Here is a 17,163-nt window from a genome sequence, read left to right as displayed (position 1 = left end):
CATCCCCCAGTTCAAAGCCGCTGTGGTCCTGAAGGCGGGCGTTGGGGAAAGAAGGGGGGTCCTCGCACGGCACGCCTGTTGCCAACAAAAAAATAATACCATCATCCAATTTTTTTTTTTTAGTCACCCTTTGATTGACGGATTGATTCACTGACCTTTGTCTTTGATACAGAATGCATTCAAACTGTTGGGGTCGCCCGTAGCGTTTTCTGTCCTCACGTCCACGGCTTTTAGCGAGCCGCCCACATAGTTACACTCGGTGGTCCTGGAATGAGATAACTGTTGGTTTGTTCAAACATGTGACTAAATATGAGCAACTTACTTTATTATCAGTCACTGTTCTAAAAACAAATAGCTAAAAAAAAAAAAAGAAAAAAAAAAAGAAAATTAACGAATCCACATACTAACTAGCAAATGAACACATAAACAAATTAGATGACAAACAATTGAAAATACTAAAAAAATTTGACTAACTAGCCAAGCAACTAAATAAATAAAAAATTAACTCCTGAAGAAACTAATGGACTAATAAATCATTCAAGGAATAAGTGGGAATAAAAAAAAAAAAAGAAAAAAAAAAAGAAAATTAACGAATCCACATACTAACTAGCAAATGAACACATAAACAAATTAGATGACAAACAATTGAAAATACTAAAAAAATTTGACTAACTAGCCAAGCAACTAAATAAATAAAAAATTAACTCCTGAAGAAACTAATGGACTAATAAATCATTCAAGGAATAAGTGGGAAAGTGAATTTACGAACACTGGTGAATGGACAAAAACCAAACAAAACAAAACAACGAATAGCTAACAAATGAAAAAACAAAAAAACAATTTAACCAACTAACTAACCAGCCACTAAATAGGGAGCAAATGAATAACAGCTGAATGAACATCCGACCTAACTAAATAACAAAAAAAAAACAAAACAACCTATCAAACAAACTCACTTATGAAATAGCTAGCCAGTTAGCTAGCAACCTAAAAAATTTACAATAACTACCTAACAGAAGAAAGAGCAAACTAGTTCAGGAACAAATAGGCCAGCTTGTGAACTAATTAATGAACTTGTAAACCAGCAGCTAGCCAAAAATAAAAAATAAAAAAAATGGAAGAATGGACCAATGAGTAAATTAGCGAACAAACGTATGGTTCACTCCCATTTGCCACAAAAGTCCCTCAACGCAATCAATATAAAATATATTCCGTAAAGAAATTTCAACTCTAGTACGAGTAGGATCCATCCAACATTCGCCCACCATTTCTTCTGGTGGAATTCCTTGTGCAAATATTATGTCAGCGTATCGAAGTGCCGCCTGTGCAATGTGGCGTAGCTTTATCGCACCGCTAGTTGACGTTCCCATGCACGGACGTCTTATAGAAAAAAACCCGGTATCAAACATGGGACCAGTCTCCTGATAGGAAAACACTTCCCCACCTCTACTTTCCAAGGCCTCACTAATTGTTGGGAATGCAAGACAGCGAGAAATCATGTGAGTCATACGCTACGAGAGTGTGTCAACATCAACATGGGCTTATAAGGACAAAATTCAGGCAACCGGCGCAGGACAAAAGTGGGCATAAGAAAGCCCCTTACTGTACTAGTTTGTGTGTAAAGTGTGAATTGTGTGTGTGTGAAATCTGTGTGTGAGTGTTTGTGTGTGTGTGTGTTGTGGTTGGTTGGCATGCCAACAGCAAACTCTGCCAGGTAAGATGTGAGATGGGGTTACGTATGTCAATGTAAACACACAGCAGAAGGCAACTTCCTGGTTCTTGAAGGATTTTGTCATACCCAACCATTGAGTGGATGGAATGTGCCATTTTCATTCCGAGGTGGAACCTACCATTCAGATCAACATTGAACAGCAACAACTACAATTATTTAAGTGAGTTCTATTCAGAACTGTAACGGGGTTGCAAGCGGATGAACTCGGTAACGTACTCAAAAAGGAAATTAACGAACACCACAGCGCTTGTGAATAAATGAAAAAAAAAAAACTAAGTAACAAATGTAGACACAAATGACGAACGGACGAAATGACAGCCGAACGGGTTAGCTTCTGTAATTGATGGACGAGCTAACTGACTAAATAGCTCACTGACAAATTTATTGACTGACTGACTAACGATCCAGTCAGCAACATGGTGATTAATACACGCTCTTATGCACTCGGCAGAGATCATTTGGGAAGAATTATAATGACAAATATGACCTGGATGAATTGAGATCTTTTCCTAATTGGGAAAAAGAATAACCTAACAGCCACAAACACCCGTCAGAATCCCCAGAAATGGAATCAATTACGCCGCCATTGCGGTAGGTTTATGTTGTAAGCGCGGCCCAAAATGGCATCCGACGGAGCACTTTTCCCGGCAGTGCTGGTTTGACACGTCCTCACCATGTTTCACACCTCCCGGTATCATCCGTCTGTCTGGTCTGAGGCCTTTAGCACCCTTTTAGCCCCGGCCTTCATGCACTGAGTTGACCGCAACATCACAGAGCAAAACATTCGTCCTCTCCTTGTTACCGTATCGTTTTAACGTGGTGTTAGCCTGTTCCTCGAGGAATTTCCTGTACTGCTTCAATTCGATGCATGACTCACCTCACAGTAGTCATTTCCCAATGGGAAAGCCGGGATGCTAACAAGCTATTTCCATTTATATCAAGATCAACATTTAACATGCTGCTTTCTTGGCATATCCAGAATCAAAAATTTAGCGAAAATCAGTGAAGTAGCTTTTTGCGTAATATTAACAAACAAACTAATTCATGAACCAACAAGCTAAGATGTAATAAACAAACTACTGTACCAGAATGAAACCAATGTACTGACTCAATGTACTGAACGAACCAACAAACTAACGAATGAACAAGCATACTCACAAAGAAACACGGAACGAAAAAGGCAACTAACTAGCTAATGAATGGATGAACAAACTCTGGAGCAAACTGAAGATCAAACTAATGAAGTAACGAACCAATAGTCAAACTAACGGATCGAACTAACTCATCAACTTGCAGATAAAACGCTAACTAGCTAACAAACTGGCATATTACCAAACCGCAACAAGTGAACTGACCAAATAACTAGCAAACGGACAACCCTTCGTCCCAAAGTAACAACGGAGTGGACGAACAAAGTGTCAAACCGACTAACCGTCGAATTAATTGACAAACTGACAACAACCGAACCACCTAAAAAGGCAACTAACTAGCTAATGAATGGATGAACAAACTCTGGAGCAAACTGAAGATCAAACTAATGAAGTAACGAACCAATAGTCAAACTAACGGATCGAACTAACTCATCAACTTGCACATAAAACGCTAACTAGCTAACAAACTGGCATATTACCAAACCGCAACAACTGAACTGACCAAATAACTAGCAAACGGACAGCCCTTCGTCCCAAAGTAACAACGGAGCGGACGAACAAAGTGTCAAACCGACTAACTGTCGAATTAATTGACAACTGACAACAACCGAACCACCCGAATAACTAGCAAATGATGGAAGATTGTACTTAAGCGATTAACTAACTGCTAATCACGCCTCTAACCGCTTCAAAAGGTAGAGAGAAGCGCTCGTTTCTTACCCGAGGGAGCCTCCGGATAGCCAACCGCGAGTGCACGAGGAGAAGAAGCACTCCATGACGGCGTGTCTTAGCTCCGAGGCCGACGCCAGGCGGGCCTGCCGGGAGGCGCAAGCCCCCTCGGCGTCACGTAACGTAGAACTGGACGACAAGTTCCCAAGCTCCACCACAAACACTCGACCTGTGATACAAATATGGACTTAAGTTGATCATTGGGCCCAAAAACAAAAATGACATCAGAAATAATTCTGAAGCAGGGCGGCACGATGAGGGACTGGTTAACACGTCCGCCTCACAGTGCAGTGGTGCAGCGTTCGAATCCGGCTCCAGCTTTCCTGTGTGGAGTTTGCATGTTCTCCCTGGGCCCGCGTGGGTTTTCTCCGGGTACTCCGGTTTCCTCCCACATTCCAAAAACATGCATGGCAGGCTGATTGAACACGCTAAAATTGTCCCTAGTTGTGATTGTGAGCGCAAATGGTTGTTCGTCTACGTGTGCCCTGCGATTGGCTGGCAACCGGTTCAGGGTGTCCTTCGCCTACTGCCCAAGACAGCTGGGAGAGGCTCCAGCATCGCCCGCGGGCCTCGTGAGTATAAGCGGATCTGAAGATGAATGGATGGATGGATGGATAATTCTGAAAGATTTATTTTCACTCTTCAAAGATTTCACCTGTCATCGATATTTTTTTACATATTTATTTCATTTGTGCCGCATGTTTCAAGATTCTTCCATTTAATTTATGTCATGCTTTTTGGAGGTATTTAAAATTTTCATTTCTTAAAAGGATAAACTATATACATTATTTATCGTGTATTTTTAAGATTTTGAACACTTTTCATTGCTGATTGACCAAGTGGATTTTTAGAGTAACTATAGCTTTTCCAAATAAGAAAATATGTCTAAATGTACATTATTTGTAGAGTCCTTTTAAAGTTATTTAAGATATGTGTTCAATTTAATTAAAAATATAGAATGGATTGATTTTCATGGTACAATTAAAGCTATTCATTGCTCAAAACGTTATTTTTAATTTACAAGTACATGTGGATTTTCTTCTTTCTTCTTTAATTGACAAATATAAATATTTTACATGTGGATTTTCTACAAAGTAATTCGACTTTCATTTATTTAAAATATACTTGTAAAAATAGGATCATTTTTATTTATGTAGCAAATAGTCAAAGGCGTTTTTATTGGTAAAAAGAAATCACATAATCTACTTTTAATTTATTTAAAAATTTTAATTGTACTTCAAAAAAAAAAAAATCACATAATCTACCGGTACTTTTAATTTATTTAAAAATTTTAAATGTACTTCTTTTTGGAGGTTAACATTTGTGAAATTTTGTCAAGCTGGCTCCTGCCTCACTTACACAATACTGAAATTTTGTCAAGCTGGCTCCTGCCTCACTTACATATCATTTGTGTGCATTTGAACACAGAACAAATGATTCGACTCCACTTTATATGAGAGTGAATATCACACAATTGAAACCCTGCCGGGAGGCGCAAGCCCCCTCGGCGTCACGTAACGTAGAACTGGACGACAAGTTCCCAAGCTCCACCACAAACACTCGACCTGTGATACAAATATGGACTTAAGTTGATCATTGGGCCCAAAAACAAAAATGACATCAGAAATAATTCTGAAGCAGGGCGGCACGATGAGGGACTGGTTAACACGTCCGCCTCACAGTGCAGTGGTGCAGCGTTCGAATCCGGCTCCAGCTTTCCTGTGTGGAGTTTGCATGTTCTCCCTGGGCCCGCGTGGGTTTTCTCCGGGTACTCCGGTTTCCTCCCACATTCCAAAAACATGCATGGCAGGCTGATTGAACACGCTAAAATTGTCCCTAGTTGTGATTGTGAGCGCAAATGGTTGTTCGTCTACGTGTGCCCTGCGATTGGCTGGCAACCGGTTCAGGGTGTCCTTCGCCTACTGCCCAAGACAGCTGGGAGAGGCTCCAGCATCGCCCGCGGGCCTCGTGAGTATAAGCGGATCTGAAGATGAATGGATGGATGGATGGATAATTCTGAAAGATTTATTTTCACTCTTCAAAGATTTCACCTGTCATCGATATTTTTTTACATATTTATTTCATTTGTGCCGCATGTTTCAAGATTCTTCCATTTAATTTATGTCATGCTTTTTGGAGGTATTTAAAATTTTCATTTCTTAAAAGGATAAACTATATACATTATTTATCGTGTATTTTTAAGATTTTGAACACTTTTCATTGCTGATTGACCAAGTGGATTTTTAGAGTAACTATAGCTTTTCCAAATAAGAAAATATGTCTAAATGTACATTATTTGTAGAGTCCTTTTAAAGTTATTTAAGATATGTGTTCAATTTAATTAAAAATATAGAATGGATTGATTTTCCTGGTACAATTAAAGCTATTCATTGCTCAAAACGTTATTTTTAATTTACAAGTACATGTGGATTTTCTTCTTTCTTCTTTAATTGACAAATATAAATATTTTACATGTGGATTTTCTACAAAGTAATTCGACTTTCATTTATTTAAAATATACTTGTAAAAATAGGATCATTTTTATTTATGTAGCAAATGGTCAAAGGCGTTTTTATTGGTAAAAAAAAAAAAAATCACATAATCTACCGGTACTTTTAATTTATTTAAAAATTTTAATTGTACTTCTTTTTGGAGGTTAACATTTGTGAAATTTTGTCAAGCTGGCTCCTGCCTCACTTACACAATACTGTGTGCATTTGAACACAGAACAAATGATTCGACTCCACTTTATATGAGAGTGAATATCACACAATTGAAACAGTTGAAGGATCATTTTTCAAATTTCAATCATGACACATTTAGATTTAAAAAGGACATTTGAAGTAAAAGACAAAGTAATGTCAGCAACAAATTGCTTCGAACAGCGATTTAAAGCGGGATTAAACTGACTTTGAGCCACAATGTTTTCCTTTCTTACCATCTGCATTGACAACAGAAGCCACCAAAAGACAAACGAAGCATCCAAGGAAACCAAGCATCCTTCTCCTCACTCAAATATGTTCTTGTGTTCTGAAAAAGGCAAATGTATCTTCCTGTAAGTCACTACAACTTCCTCCAGAGGCTGCAGAGGTAAGACTGAGCGAGGAGGAGGTGTGATGAGGAGGACCACGATGATGATGATGATGATGGTGATGATGATGGCGAGGAAGGAGGAGGCCAAGGGTCCAGTTGGTCAGCGGATGGAGAGAGGCTGTGAAAAGTCACACTGTGCCGCGAGTGCGACATGAATTCAAGTATTCCCTGCATGATTATTGCACACTTTAAAAGTTACAGACATTTTTATATTTGGCTTTGATTCATAGAAAATGACAGAAGTTTTTGAGATATATATATATATAGGTGTGTCAGCAAAAAAATGGCAGAAAAAGCCTAGTAGACCATCAGAACTTTCTTTGCAATTAATCAGAGGCGCTTTCAGTGGTGGCAGGTGTGTGCTAACAAGTTTGGACGTGATTGGTTCACCAAATATATTAAATCCTATTCCATTCCTCTTCACCTGGTGTTTACTGCATTTGCCTCGGCCTCAAAGGAAGTGCAAGTGACAGCGTGACTCACGCCCATGGGACCATTTGAACATTTCAAAGCCCCCCCCCCCCCTGAAAAAAAAAGTGGGAAAATCGGATGACAAGTCACTGATTCACTCCCGCTGCGTTTTGCTTGAGGCAGGTGAGAACTGTATTTTGACGGCTTGCGCGGCGGGCACGCAAACATGGCACAGATGTGTCATCCGGCAGGAAGCGCACACCCATTCACCCAATTTGTTGTCTGTTGTGGCACTCTGAGTTCCAGACAAGGAAGTCAGAAGAGGTCAAAGGAAGGAATGGATGATGATTTGGTCGCCGTGGCAGCATCACCTCGTGATGGTCAAGGATAAAGAACTCTTGGGGGACATAGATTGTGAGGTTTCAGTGAAAAGTGACATCAGAAGGCACCGCAAAGACCTCAGTCAATGGTCAGATGGGAAGTTCGGTGTAGGGCATACTTGTGACAAAAGTATTTTCGGGTATTGTTAAACTTGGCCTTCCACAGGTGATGTTAATGTTGAGTCATAGTCATGCTGCCACCTACTGCCTGGATGTGCAAAATGCCGCTGAGGCCTAAATTGACTTTGTCATCTTTTGTATACATCAGAATGAAATAAATTTAATTTGGGTTTTGGATTTAAGAAAGAAAATACAAATGGTAAGATTAATGCTTTTCATTAGTACATAGGGTTGATATAAAAAGTCTACCCACCCTTCTTAAAAATTCCAGGGGTTTATCATATAGAATATGACGCCAAGATAAATCGTGGGAAAACCTTTTCCGCCATGAATGTGATTTACAAATTTACAACCTGTTCAGCTCAAGGGGAACTACGATTGAAGAAGTGAGATCAGGGGCTTTCACGATAATCTTATAACTGCGGATTTGGCTGTGTTCACTATTAACCAACTGCATTCAAACTCATGTCAAATGGGAGTCAGAAAACACCCTGCAACCATTTAAAGTGCCGCTGATTCACCAAAAATAAAATGTAGATGTTCTAGTGGGCTTTTCATATACAACCTGTTCAGCTCAAGGGGAACTACGATTGAACAAATGAGATCAGGGGCTTTCACGATAATCTTATAACTGTGGATTTGGTCGTGTTCACTATTAACCAACTGCATTCAAACTCATGTCAAATGGGAGTCATTACACACCCTTCAACCATTTAAAAGTGCCGCTGATTAACCAAAAATAAAATGTCGATGTTCTAGTGGGCTTTTCATGACATGTTTTTAATGCTGGCAGAAGCCTAAATGTTTTACACTAAAACTTTGAACAGGGGTGTGAGACTTTTTATATTCACTGGACACATCAGTACAACATACAAACATTACATACGACAAACGTTTTACACATTATGTCCAGCATATACATATTTTAAATCATCTAAACAATGATTTAAACAATACTTTTAACTTTTTTTAAAAAAATTAAAAAAAAATTTAAACTTATTTTATTTTAAACTTATTTCTGAAAAACTTCAAAAGCTCAAAAAACACAAACTAACCAAAACAGGTGAAATGACTCCAGAATCAGAATCAGCTTTATTAGCCAAGTATGTAGAACACACAAGGATTGCATCTCTGATAGTCTAGGCTACATTAGTATTGCAATAGCAAGCAACTACGATAAACAAAGACATCACATGTACTGTAAGTATCGAAAGACTTTCCATAATGTAAGAGTACCATTGTGCAGTAGTCCAACCCAATGACAGCTGTGCAGCAATGTGCAGAGTCATCGAGCAGAGATAAAGTGATCAGTGGTGCAATACAGTACAATGACGGGTGTGCAGTTGGTGCAGGTAATCGTTGCACCATTTTCTAAGTGACCAGTAGCGGTGATTGTAGGTATGCAATTAAACAGAAAGTCCCTGAGTGCTTTAAAGTGTCTGGTGTTGTGGAATATTGACCGACAATTGTTTAAGTATGTAGAGAGCTTGAGCTTCAATGATCATTGCGGTAAATCTGTTCCACACGGGTGTGGAAAAATGCAAAGAGCCACGATATATATGGCGAGATGGAACGGGGTGTTTGAACGTCTGCTGGTTTTGGTGCGTATGGTTCGATGGCACTTAACTGAAGGGAGTAGCTGGAAGAGGTGGTGGGCAGGGTGGGCAGGGTGTGGGCCAGTTGAGGTTTCAAAGATGCTGCAGTCAGTGGACTCCAATCAGCTATTTCATTTGTAAATCATAAACGAAACCTAATTATATACTTTTTTTTTAAAAATGATACATTTTCTTTTTTGTAAATCATAAACGAAACCTAATTATATACTTTTTAAAAAAACGATACGTTTTCTTTAATTAACCAAATTTGCTCAAATAAGAAAAAAAATGTGTACGAATTTAAATAGTGTGAGGATTGTCCCCAGAATACAACCAAAACAGATTGAGTTCAATCACATATCTCGATATAAAATTCTTTTTAAAATAAGAAACATTTCGGAATCGTCTCATTATATTTTGCATTTAAGATATTCACGCGCCAAAGGGCAAATTCATCAGGAAGCGACGAAACGCAGGAATCAAAACAAATCGGCCACGCGGGCTCGTCCCTCGGGTGTGACGTCACGAAAACCCTCCCCCTTCCTCGAGAGCGAGTAAACGGACTCAAATAACCCTTGGCGTACATTTTCTGTCAATCACCGACAGATGAAGCGTCAACGGTAACATTTCGCGTCCGTGTTCTGTCTTTATTTGTTTTGGCGTGTTAAAAGTCGTGAAGTTTTTCCTTCTTGTTTTTAAATGGCAATGCGCCTCGCGCCGCGGAAGGGGAAGAGGCGGAAGTGAAGTCACTTTTTGACTGAGCGTCCATGTTATTATTGTTATTTTTGTTGGTCCTGCGATGAGACGGCCAGCTGCTGGGGAGCCGCCGGCCTGCCGCGACGCTAGCGACCGCCCCGGATCACCAACGCCGCCGCCCTCCTCGCCCTCGACACCAGGCAGCCTGTCGCCCAGCTGGCACCACACCACCGCGACGACGAAGGAGAAGCGGAGGAGGGCGTGAGGAGCCAGCTCACTCCGGCTCGACTCGACTCGGCTCGGCTCCCGGAGCACCAGCACCACAGTTCACCGGTAGTGACACTGACGCGACGCGAAAATAAAACGGCGACAGAGACAGCAACGCCGGGCGGCTCGGCTGGCGTCGACGCGGCTCGCGAGCAGAGACGCCGCAGACATGAACGGGATCACCAAGGGCCGCTTTGAGGTAGGACAACCGCGGTTGAACTGTGGGGGTCTTTGGGTGTCGTTCCCGGTTCATGGAACGTTAACAGCGGCGACGCGGAGCTCGGGACAACCGGGCAGGAGGGCCCAGCCAGGCGGCCACTGTCGCCTCAGATGACCGGCTCCCAGCGGGGAGGGCGGGGGGTGGGCAGGTCAACGGTGGGCTGCATATAATCAGCTTGTCAACATAGTCACCATTTGTCTCGTTTGTGTACATTTAGTCTTGTGTTATGCATTTGACACACATGTTGCCAAATCTGTGACCACCCAGTCAGCTAACCGCAGCGCTGAAATGAGTGGGCCACATTTTTTTTGCCTTGTCAACATCAGCATAACAGTGAATATTTTGTATATGTGACGTTTTATACCCCCCAAAAAAAATCCCGACCACCTGTCACTAAAATTAGCACAACACGCTTAACCGCTGGATGTGGGTTGCATATGTGGCTTGTCAACAAAGCACAACTTGTCTCTTTTGTGTACATAAAGTAAACATTTGGTATTATGGCTTTCATTTTACTCACATTTAGCAAAATCAACTACCTTTGGTGATGCGAATTAGCATAAATTGTGCAGCGCTAAAAACAACGTGTAATGTTCGCTTTCTGATTTGTTCCTTGTCTGATTTGTCCACACTTTTCTCATCTTCTGTGGCTGACTCGCTGCTGCCTTTTAGCCCTGATGCTAATCCATCTGGCGATGCAGCTATTTGTAACCATAACATCAGGCCAGTGTCATGCTTCTCTGTCTGTGACATCACTCGTGCATTGCTGACATTCTCAAAGGCTTGATGCTACTTGACGTTCTCCCCGAATCCGCTCGTTAGCGGTGGCACAAGCAAGTGTTTGTGTGCGCTCGCGCAGGGGGAGGGCATTTATATGCTGTTGCCTTTTATACGGAATGCAATGAAAGCACGATATTGTCACAAGTTTCACACTGTGACACGGCACCTCAGTGGCTGTTTAAACTTCACACTTCTGTCCTGCCTTTCCCACATTTCCTTTTAGGCATTCAACTCATTTAATTTTCCAGAGCACTTTAAAGACAACCTCAGCTGGGACAAAGTGCTGTACATAAATACAAACTAAACATAAAACACAAGGCTATATAAAAAAAATGTGTGTCCAGGCGGCCAGTGAAGGGAGCTGCTATATGCTCCCTCTTTAGTGTTCCTGTAAAGAAGCGAGCAGCAGCATTTCGTCCAGGCTAATCCCGTTACAGTTGTCCTACTACCTCAGAAGGTGGAAAGATTTTGCATCAATGCAGTCCCTGCGATTTTTGTGCCTTCTTTTCCCCATGTTAACCGTGCTTTTGTAACAGGCCCGTCACAAAACAAAATTGAAAAATGTTGGCTTCTAAATTCTGTATATAAGGGGCCCATGGCCAGATATTGCATCAGTGCCTTAAATGCTGTTGCATTTTACACAGAACCAATTACGATTCATTTTATATACTTATTTATATTCTTGTTATTGGAATTTTAGTCGGCCAAATATAAAAAAAAAAAATCCTTATCAGTCAGGACATATATTCTCTGCAGGCGAACTGACTGCTGTTGTCCTGCCTTTCCGATGTTACGGCCTCTATTACCGCTCTGAAAGTCTCCAGAGGTGATAAATTACCTTTGTGCCGTTTACAAACCGACGGAGAACAGGAACTCCCTGTTTGGGAATGTCACTCGGCTGGCACGGAAAACGGAACGTCGCATGTCACCTGAACGCTTCTCTTGGAAGCAAGCTTGATAAATGAAATCTTGACTTTTAAGGGCGAGAGGAATTGGTGTCGGCCGTTTAACCTCACATTCCTGTGGCATTTTCCCGACATTTCCATACATGTAGGTGTGTCCCGGTTCTGACACAAACTCAAAGAAATAAACATTTTTGGGTTGAGATTGTCCCTGCCAGGACCTCTGTTACCGATCTCATGTGGCAGTTTGGCAGGATCACTATGCAAAACTTTAATTTTTGACTTCTTTTACATTGTCTGTTTATAATTTTCTGTGCCGCCCGCCCGTTTTTCTGCCTTCGCTTTTTTGCTGGGCCCGTTTATAGAGAACAATATAAAGATTCCACCCCCAAAAAAAGCTTGAAGACAAAACTGTGCCATTTAAAAGCCAGCCAGTGAGACTAAAAATATTCACTAACTGCAGCCTGAATGCTGACTCTTCTGTTGTAGCGCTGTATACAGGCGCCGTAGACTCGTTCTTGATCCAACGGAGGAGTCGTCTTTGTCTTCTAAACGGCAAAACCGTAATAACACCCGTTTGCTGCGGTTACAGGGACATCCCACCTTTTGCTGTGTTCTGTGTAAAACGGCTGCTTTCGTCTTTTGAGGAGCGTTGGCTTATGTCGCTTGGAAGCGCGAGCTCGCATGCGTGGGCGTAACTTGAAAATTACCCCCGACGCCAGAACCAACCTTCTCCTCTAGAACGTTCCGTTTGTGTTTCTCGCACATAGACGTCTCGCTTACTGTGTCCGTGTGCGTTTGCGTGCGTGATGCTCATCAGATGGCCATACTTCAGAGTAGAAGCAGTGACGCGTGTCAGTGATACTGTGGAAAACAATCCCATGATGAAATCATATTCCAGGAAAATGATGCTAATGACGACCGTATGTCTCCTTTTGTGCGTGTGTGTGCGTGTGCAGGTGTTCTGCAACAGCGATGAAGCCCCCATTAACAAGAAGCTCCCGAAAGAGCTCCTGCTCAGGTGAGATTATGCCTCAAGCCTTTCACAGCAACACAAATGCACACAGTTGACCACATGCTCCGTATAAAATGTCCTTATACTTGAAATATTTATTTTTGCAGGACATGTAGTCACTTCTTATACTAAACGTGGAAGTTTTTTTGTTTTTGTTTTTTTAATGTTGTTATTTTTACATTTTTATGAGCCTTTATGTTTTCTACAGATGTAGCCCATTTGACATATTTTACGTATGTCAACATTTTCATCCCACTTTTGTGTCAGGCTTTGTGTGCCAAAGCTGCAGGCCCCCCTAAATGCAAAAACTGTGTGTGTGTGTGTGTGTGTGTGTGCGCGCGTGCTATAAATAGCTCATCTCCGCTGGTGGGGAAGTCCACAGTGCTGCCGCTGCGACCCCCCCACCCCGCCCCCCCACCAACACCAGCGTACCGGGGCAACAATGGCATCACGTTACGCAACATTAGCGTCACCCTGTCTTGCCTCTTATCTAAACTTGAGCGTCGACGCTCCGCCTTGTGATCACTCCACACGGCGGTCAAGTGAACACGCCACAGACTGGGAACGTCCAGTCAAGGTGGTCATAAGATGGACGACGTGAAGGTTGTCCTCGGCTAACCTCACAAAGATTTTCCTGTCATTGTTTTGAAAAGGCGGTCATAGTGTCGTGGTCAAGTGTTAACAATTGCACGAAAAGCATTAGCCCCCCGTGCTCACTGTATAGTGAATCTGCTGTTTATCACAAGGTGATACGTTCCACTGTTCCATCCTTTAAAAGAAAAACAACACTCCGTATGTTAAAAAAAAGAAAAACTAATTAAAATGAAACATCAAAAAGCAAGCATGGTCTAAAAGCGAATTAAAAACAAAGTGAACTTAAAAAAAAAAAAAAAGTCAAAACGGAATAAAAATTAACTGTAATGAAAAATCGCAAACTATTATGGCCGTACAAAATGCAAATTTAGAAACAATTTCGGTTCATTGAGTCGTCATGAATCCCACTGAAGTTCTCGGCAGTCCTTGCTTCGTTGCAGCGGTCACTTTTGTCGCAATTAGGCGTGTCCTGCCAAGTGGGATTCATAACGATATCTCAGCTCTTCTTTGCGCTCATCACCCCAGCACTAATCCGAGTCGTTCTACGCAGAGGATTTGATTGAGTTTATTTGCACCACTGCGAAAAGACCTGTTAATGCCTCACCTCTCATAACGGCTCCCATGAGGTTATTTTGCAACTGACTCAGCATCCACCCAAATTCAGGTCTGGCCGGAGTCGCCATGGCAACCGTCTCTGCTCGCGTACAGCCACGCTTGAAGGAGCGGGGTGTTTGTCAACAAAGGCAGCGTTACACTCCATAAAAATGTCGCCGCGTTGGATGCTGGGAAAAAAAGGGAGCTGGGTGGGGGGCCGTACTTAAGCGGAATTTGAGTGGGGCGCAATTAAAGGCGTGGTAAAAATCTGCTTTTTACAAATTCGAAATTCATGATCATCAAGCACTTTGTATTGAATCTGGCGTAAAATTAATGCTCTGCATATATGTCCTCCAAGGCTGCTGTACTTAAACATGTCCTGACATGCCCTGCTCAGGCAGTCCTCAGGGTCCTAAGGACAGACCGCTGTAATCACCGCCAGGATTCTTCGCATTCCCGCCTGCTTGCTTCTTATACTTGCGTGTCCTTGTGCATGTGTGTATGTGTGTGTGTGTGTGTGTGTGTGTGTGTGTGTGTGTGTGTGTGGTGCTCTTCGAGATTACTCATTGGAAGATTAATGGATTGAGCTGACCCAGTAGCCGAGCCCTAGCGTGGCCTCGTGGGGGGTGTTTTCCGTATTATGAGGTTGTGTGCGAGCGCCTCGACTCAACCCACTCGTTCGTTCTTAGCATCCCCATTAACCCTTTCATGCACAAATAATAACCTGATAAGATGTCCATTATAGTAACCGCTGTCCCTGAAAAGGTTAAAGGGGAAAAAAAAGGACAGAACAGTATGATGTGTACACTGTATTGTTGTGTTAGTAAGTAAATAAATCGTGATGTTTTGATTGGTGAAATTTGATTGGTGTCAGGGCTTATTTTGTTTTTCTTGCTTCCTGAGTTGAGTTTTGGCGTGTCTCGTTGGGGAATGTTAAGCGCTGGAAAAAAAAATGCGAGGAGGGTATCAGTGTCAGTATTGTAATAATAATATTCCGTTTCTTAAAACTAGCAGGAATTGTAATGGCGGAAGCTAGCCAGGCTAATTGAAAAAACATGCGCTGGAATGTTAACCAATTACTACAAGTCTTAATTGTGAGCTGTGTTTTTTTTTTTTTTTTTTTGAATTTTACTTTTATGCTTGTCGGTCAGTATGTCTTTGTGGCTCGTGGCGAAATAGAGATTGGGCACTACTGTACTATGTTGGAAAAAGTATCGGTGACATCCTCAATTAATCAACTTCGACTAGATAGATAGAAAGCAGATTGATTCTTCTTACTGAATCCTAACCCAACCCCAGCATTGAATCTAAAATGGTATCGTTCGGTTGTCCTGCGCGAACCAGGAAGTGGCCTGCTAACACCAACGAGGGGAACAAACATCACTCGTCTACACCACACTCGTCCATTAATGGACCCTGTGTGGGACAGGATATTGTTTCCTTCAAAACTGTTTGCACAAAATTGTCCACAATGTCATACTAAAATGAATCGTTAAGATTTTCAGTTGCTCATTTTTCCTGTGCAGAATATTCTCCTATCTGGACGTGGTCACCCTCTGTCGGTGCGCCCAAGTCTCCAAGGTAAGCTTTGCTGCAAGGTTCGACCTTTATCGCCGTCTGCTGGCCACGTTTGGAGAATTTTTCACTCGGCACTGTCCTCTTCTGTGCCTGCAAGGCCTGGAACGTTCTGGCTCTGGATGGCAGCAACTGGCAGAAGATCGACCTGTTCAACTTCCAAACGGACATCGAGGTGCGGAATCATTTGAAAGTGTTGTGTCAGCAGGCAGGCGGTGATGCGGACGTCACAGTTCATCCTTTTTATTTTTTTCCTCCTCACAGGGCCGTGTGGTGGAAAACATCTCCAAGCGGTGCGGAGGCTTCCTGAGGCAGCTCAGCCTGCGAGGATGCCTGAGTGTGGGCGATGCTTCCCTGAAGTGAGACCCACTCCAGTTCAGCACCACAAAAATACCAAATTATAATTTTTTTTGTTGATGATTTTTTTTTTAAATTTATTTTTTTCCAATTTGGCATACTGCAATCATCCTCGCGTTGTGCTGTGGCTGTAGGACTTTTGCACAGAACTGCCGTAACATTGAAGTGTTGAATCTGAATGGCTGCACCAAGATCACAGACAGCACCTGCGTAAGCCTCAGCAAGTTCTGCTCCAAGCTCAAGCATCTGGACCTCACCTCCTGCGTGTCTGTTACCAACCATTCCCTCAAGGCCCTCAGGTACAGCAGAACATTTATCGCCCTCGCCCCAAATGAAAAAAAATAAAGCACAGTATGGTATATCTGTATTGGGACTATACTGTACCGTTTTCTTTTGTACACTGTGTAACTGTATATATAATCTCATCACTGGAGTCGTCTGAAAATTTAGCAAAAAATAAATCAAATTATTTATTATTTCTTTTTGTGGGGATGATAATAGATTAAATAACTTCTTTTTTGGTCCCTTAATGTTTTACGATGCATTGTGGGGAAAAATCGGCAAAAAAAAGACTTTTGCCGATTTTTCGCACAATGTATCGTAAAACATCAAGGGACCAAAAAAGAAGTTGTTTAATTTATTGTCATGTCCAGAAATTTTTAAACGGTCGTGCCTTACTTAAAATGACAAAGAAGTCCCCCCCCCCAAAAAAAAAAATCAATGGGAAAAATGCGTAATTTCATTTCTATTATTGATTATTTGTGAATTTACTCATGTTTGCGTGTTTCGTGGCACGGTAAGCAACTGGTTAGCATATCCGCCTCACAGTGCAGAGGTCCAGGGTTTGAATCTGGGTTCCGGGCTTCCTGTCTGGAGTTTATATGTTCTCTCCGTGGCTGGGTGGGTTTTCTGCGGGTACTCCGGTTTCCTCCCACATTCCAAAAACATGTAT

The 17,163-nt window shown here is 41.9% G+C and overlaps 1 protein-coding gene across 1 annotated transcript in view; it reads left to right on the top strand.

Moving 5' to 3' along the window:
* Positions 1-9,757: 9,757 nt before the first annotated feature.
* Positions 9,758-17,163, top strand: part of fbxl2 (F-box and leucine-rich repeat protein 2) — a 12,033-nt gene continuing 4,627 nt past the window's right edge. Inside the window, exons 1-6 of the mRNA XM_019874206.1 lie at positions 9,758-10,373; positions 13,036-13,097; positions 15,806-15,860; positions 15,955-16,029; positions 16,119-16,213; positions 16,346-16,510. Coding sequence (XP_019729765.1) covers positions 10,344-10,373; positions 13,036-13,097; positions 15,806-15,860; positions 15,955-16,029; positions 16,119-16,213; positions 16,346-16,510 — 482 coding nt within the window. The 5' untranslated portion in view covers positions 9,758-10,343. The remainder of the gene's footprint in view (positions 10,374-13,035; positions 13,098-15,805; positions 15,861-15,954; positions 16,030-16,118; positions 16,214-16,345; positions 16,511-17,163) is intronic.

Source organism: Hippocampus comes, unplaced genomic scaffold (genome assembly GCF_001891065.2).
Source record: "Hippocampus comes isolate QL1 unplaced genomic scaffold, H_comes_QL1_v1.1 scaffold166, whole genome shotgun sequence".
NCBI lineage: Eukaryota > Metazoa > Chordata > Actinopteri > Syngnathiformes > Syngnathidae > Hippocampus > Hippocampus comes.
The sequence above is the reverse complement of the archived record's forward strand: the minus strand, read 5'-3'. Positions and strand labels throughout refer to the sequence as shown.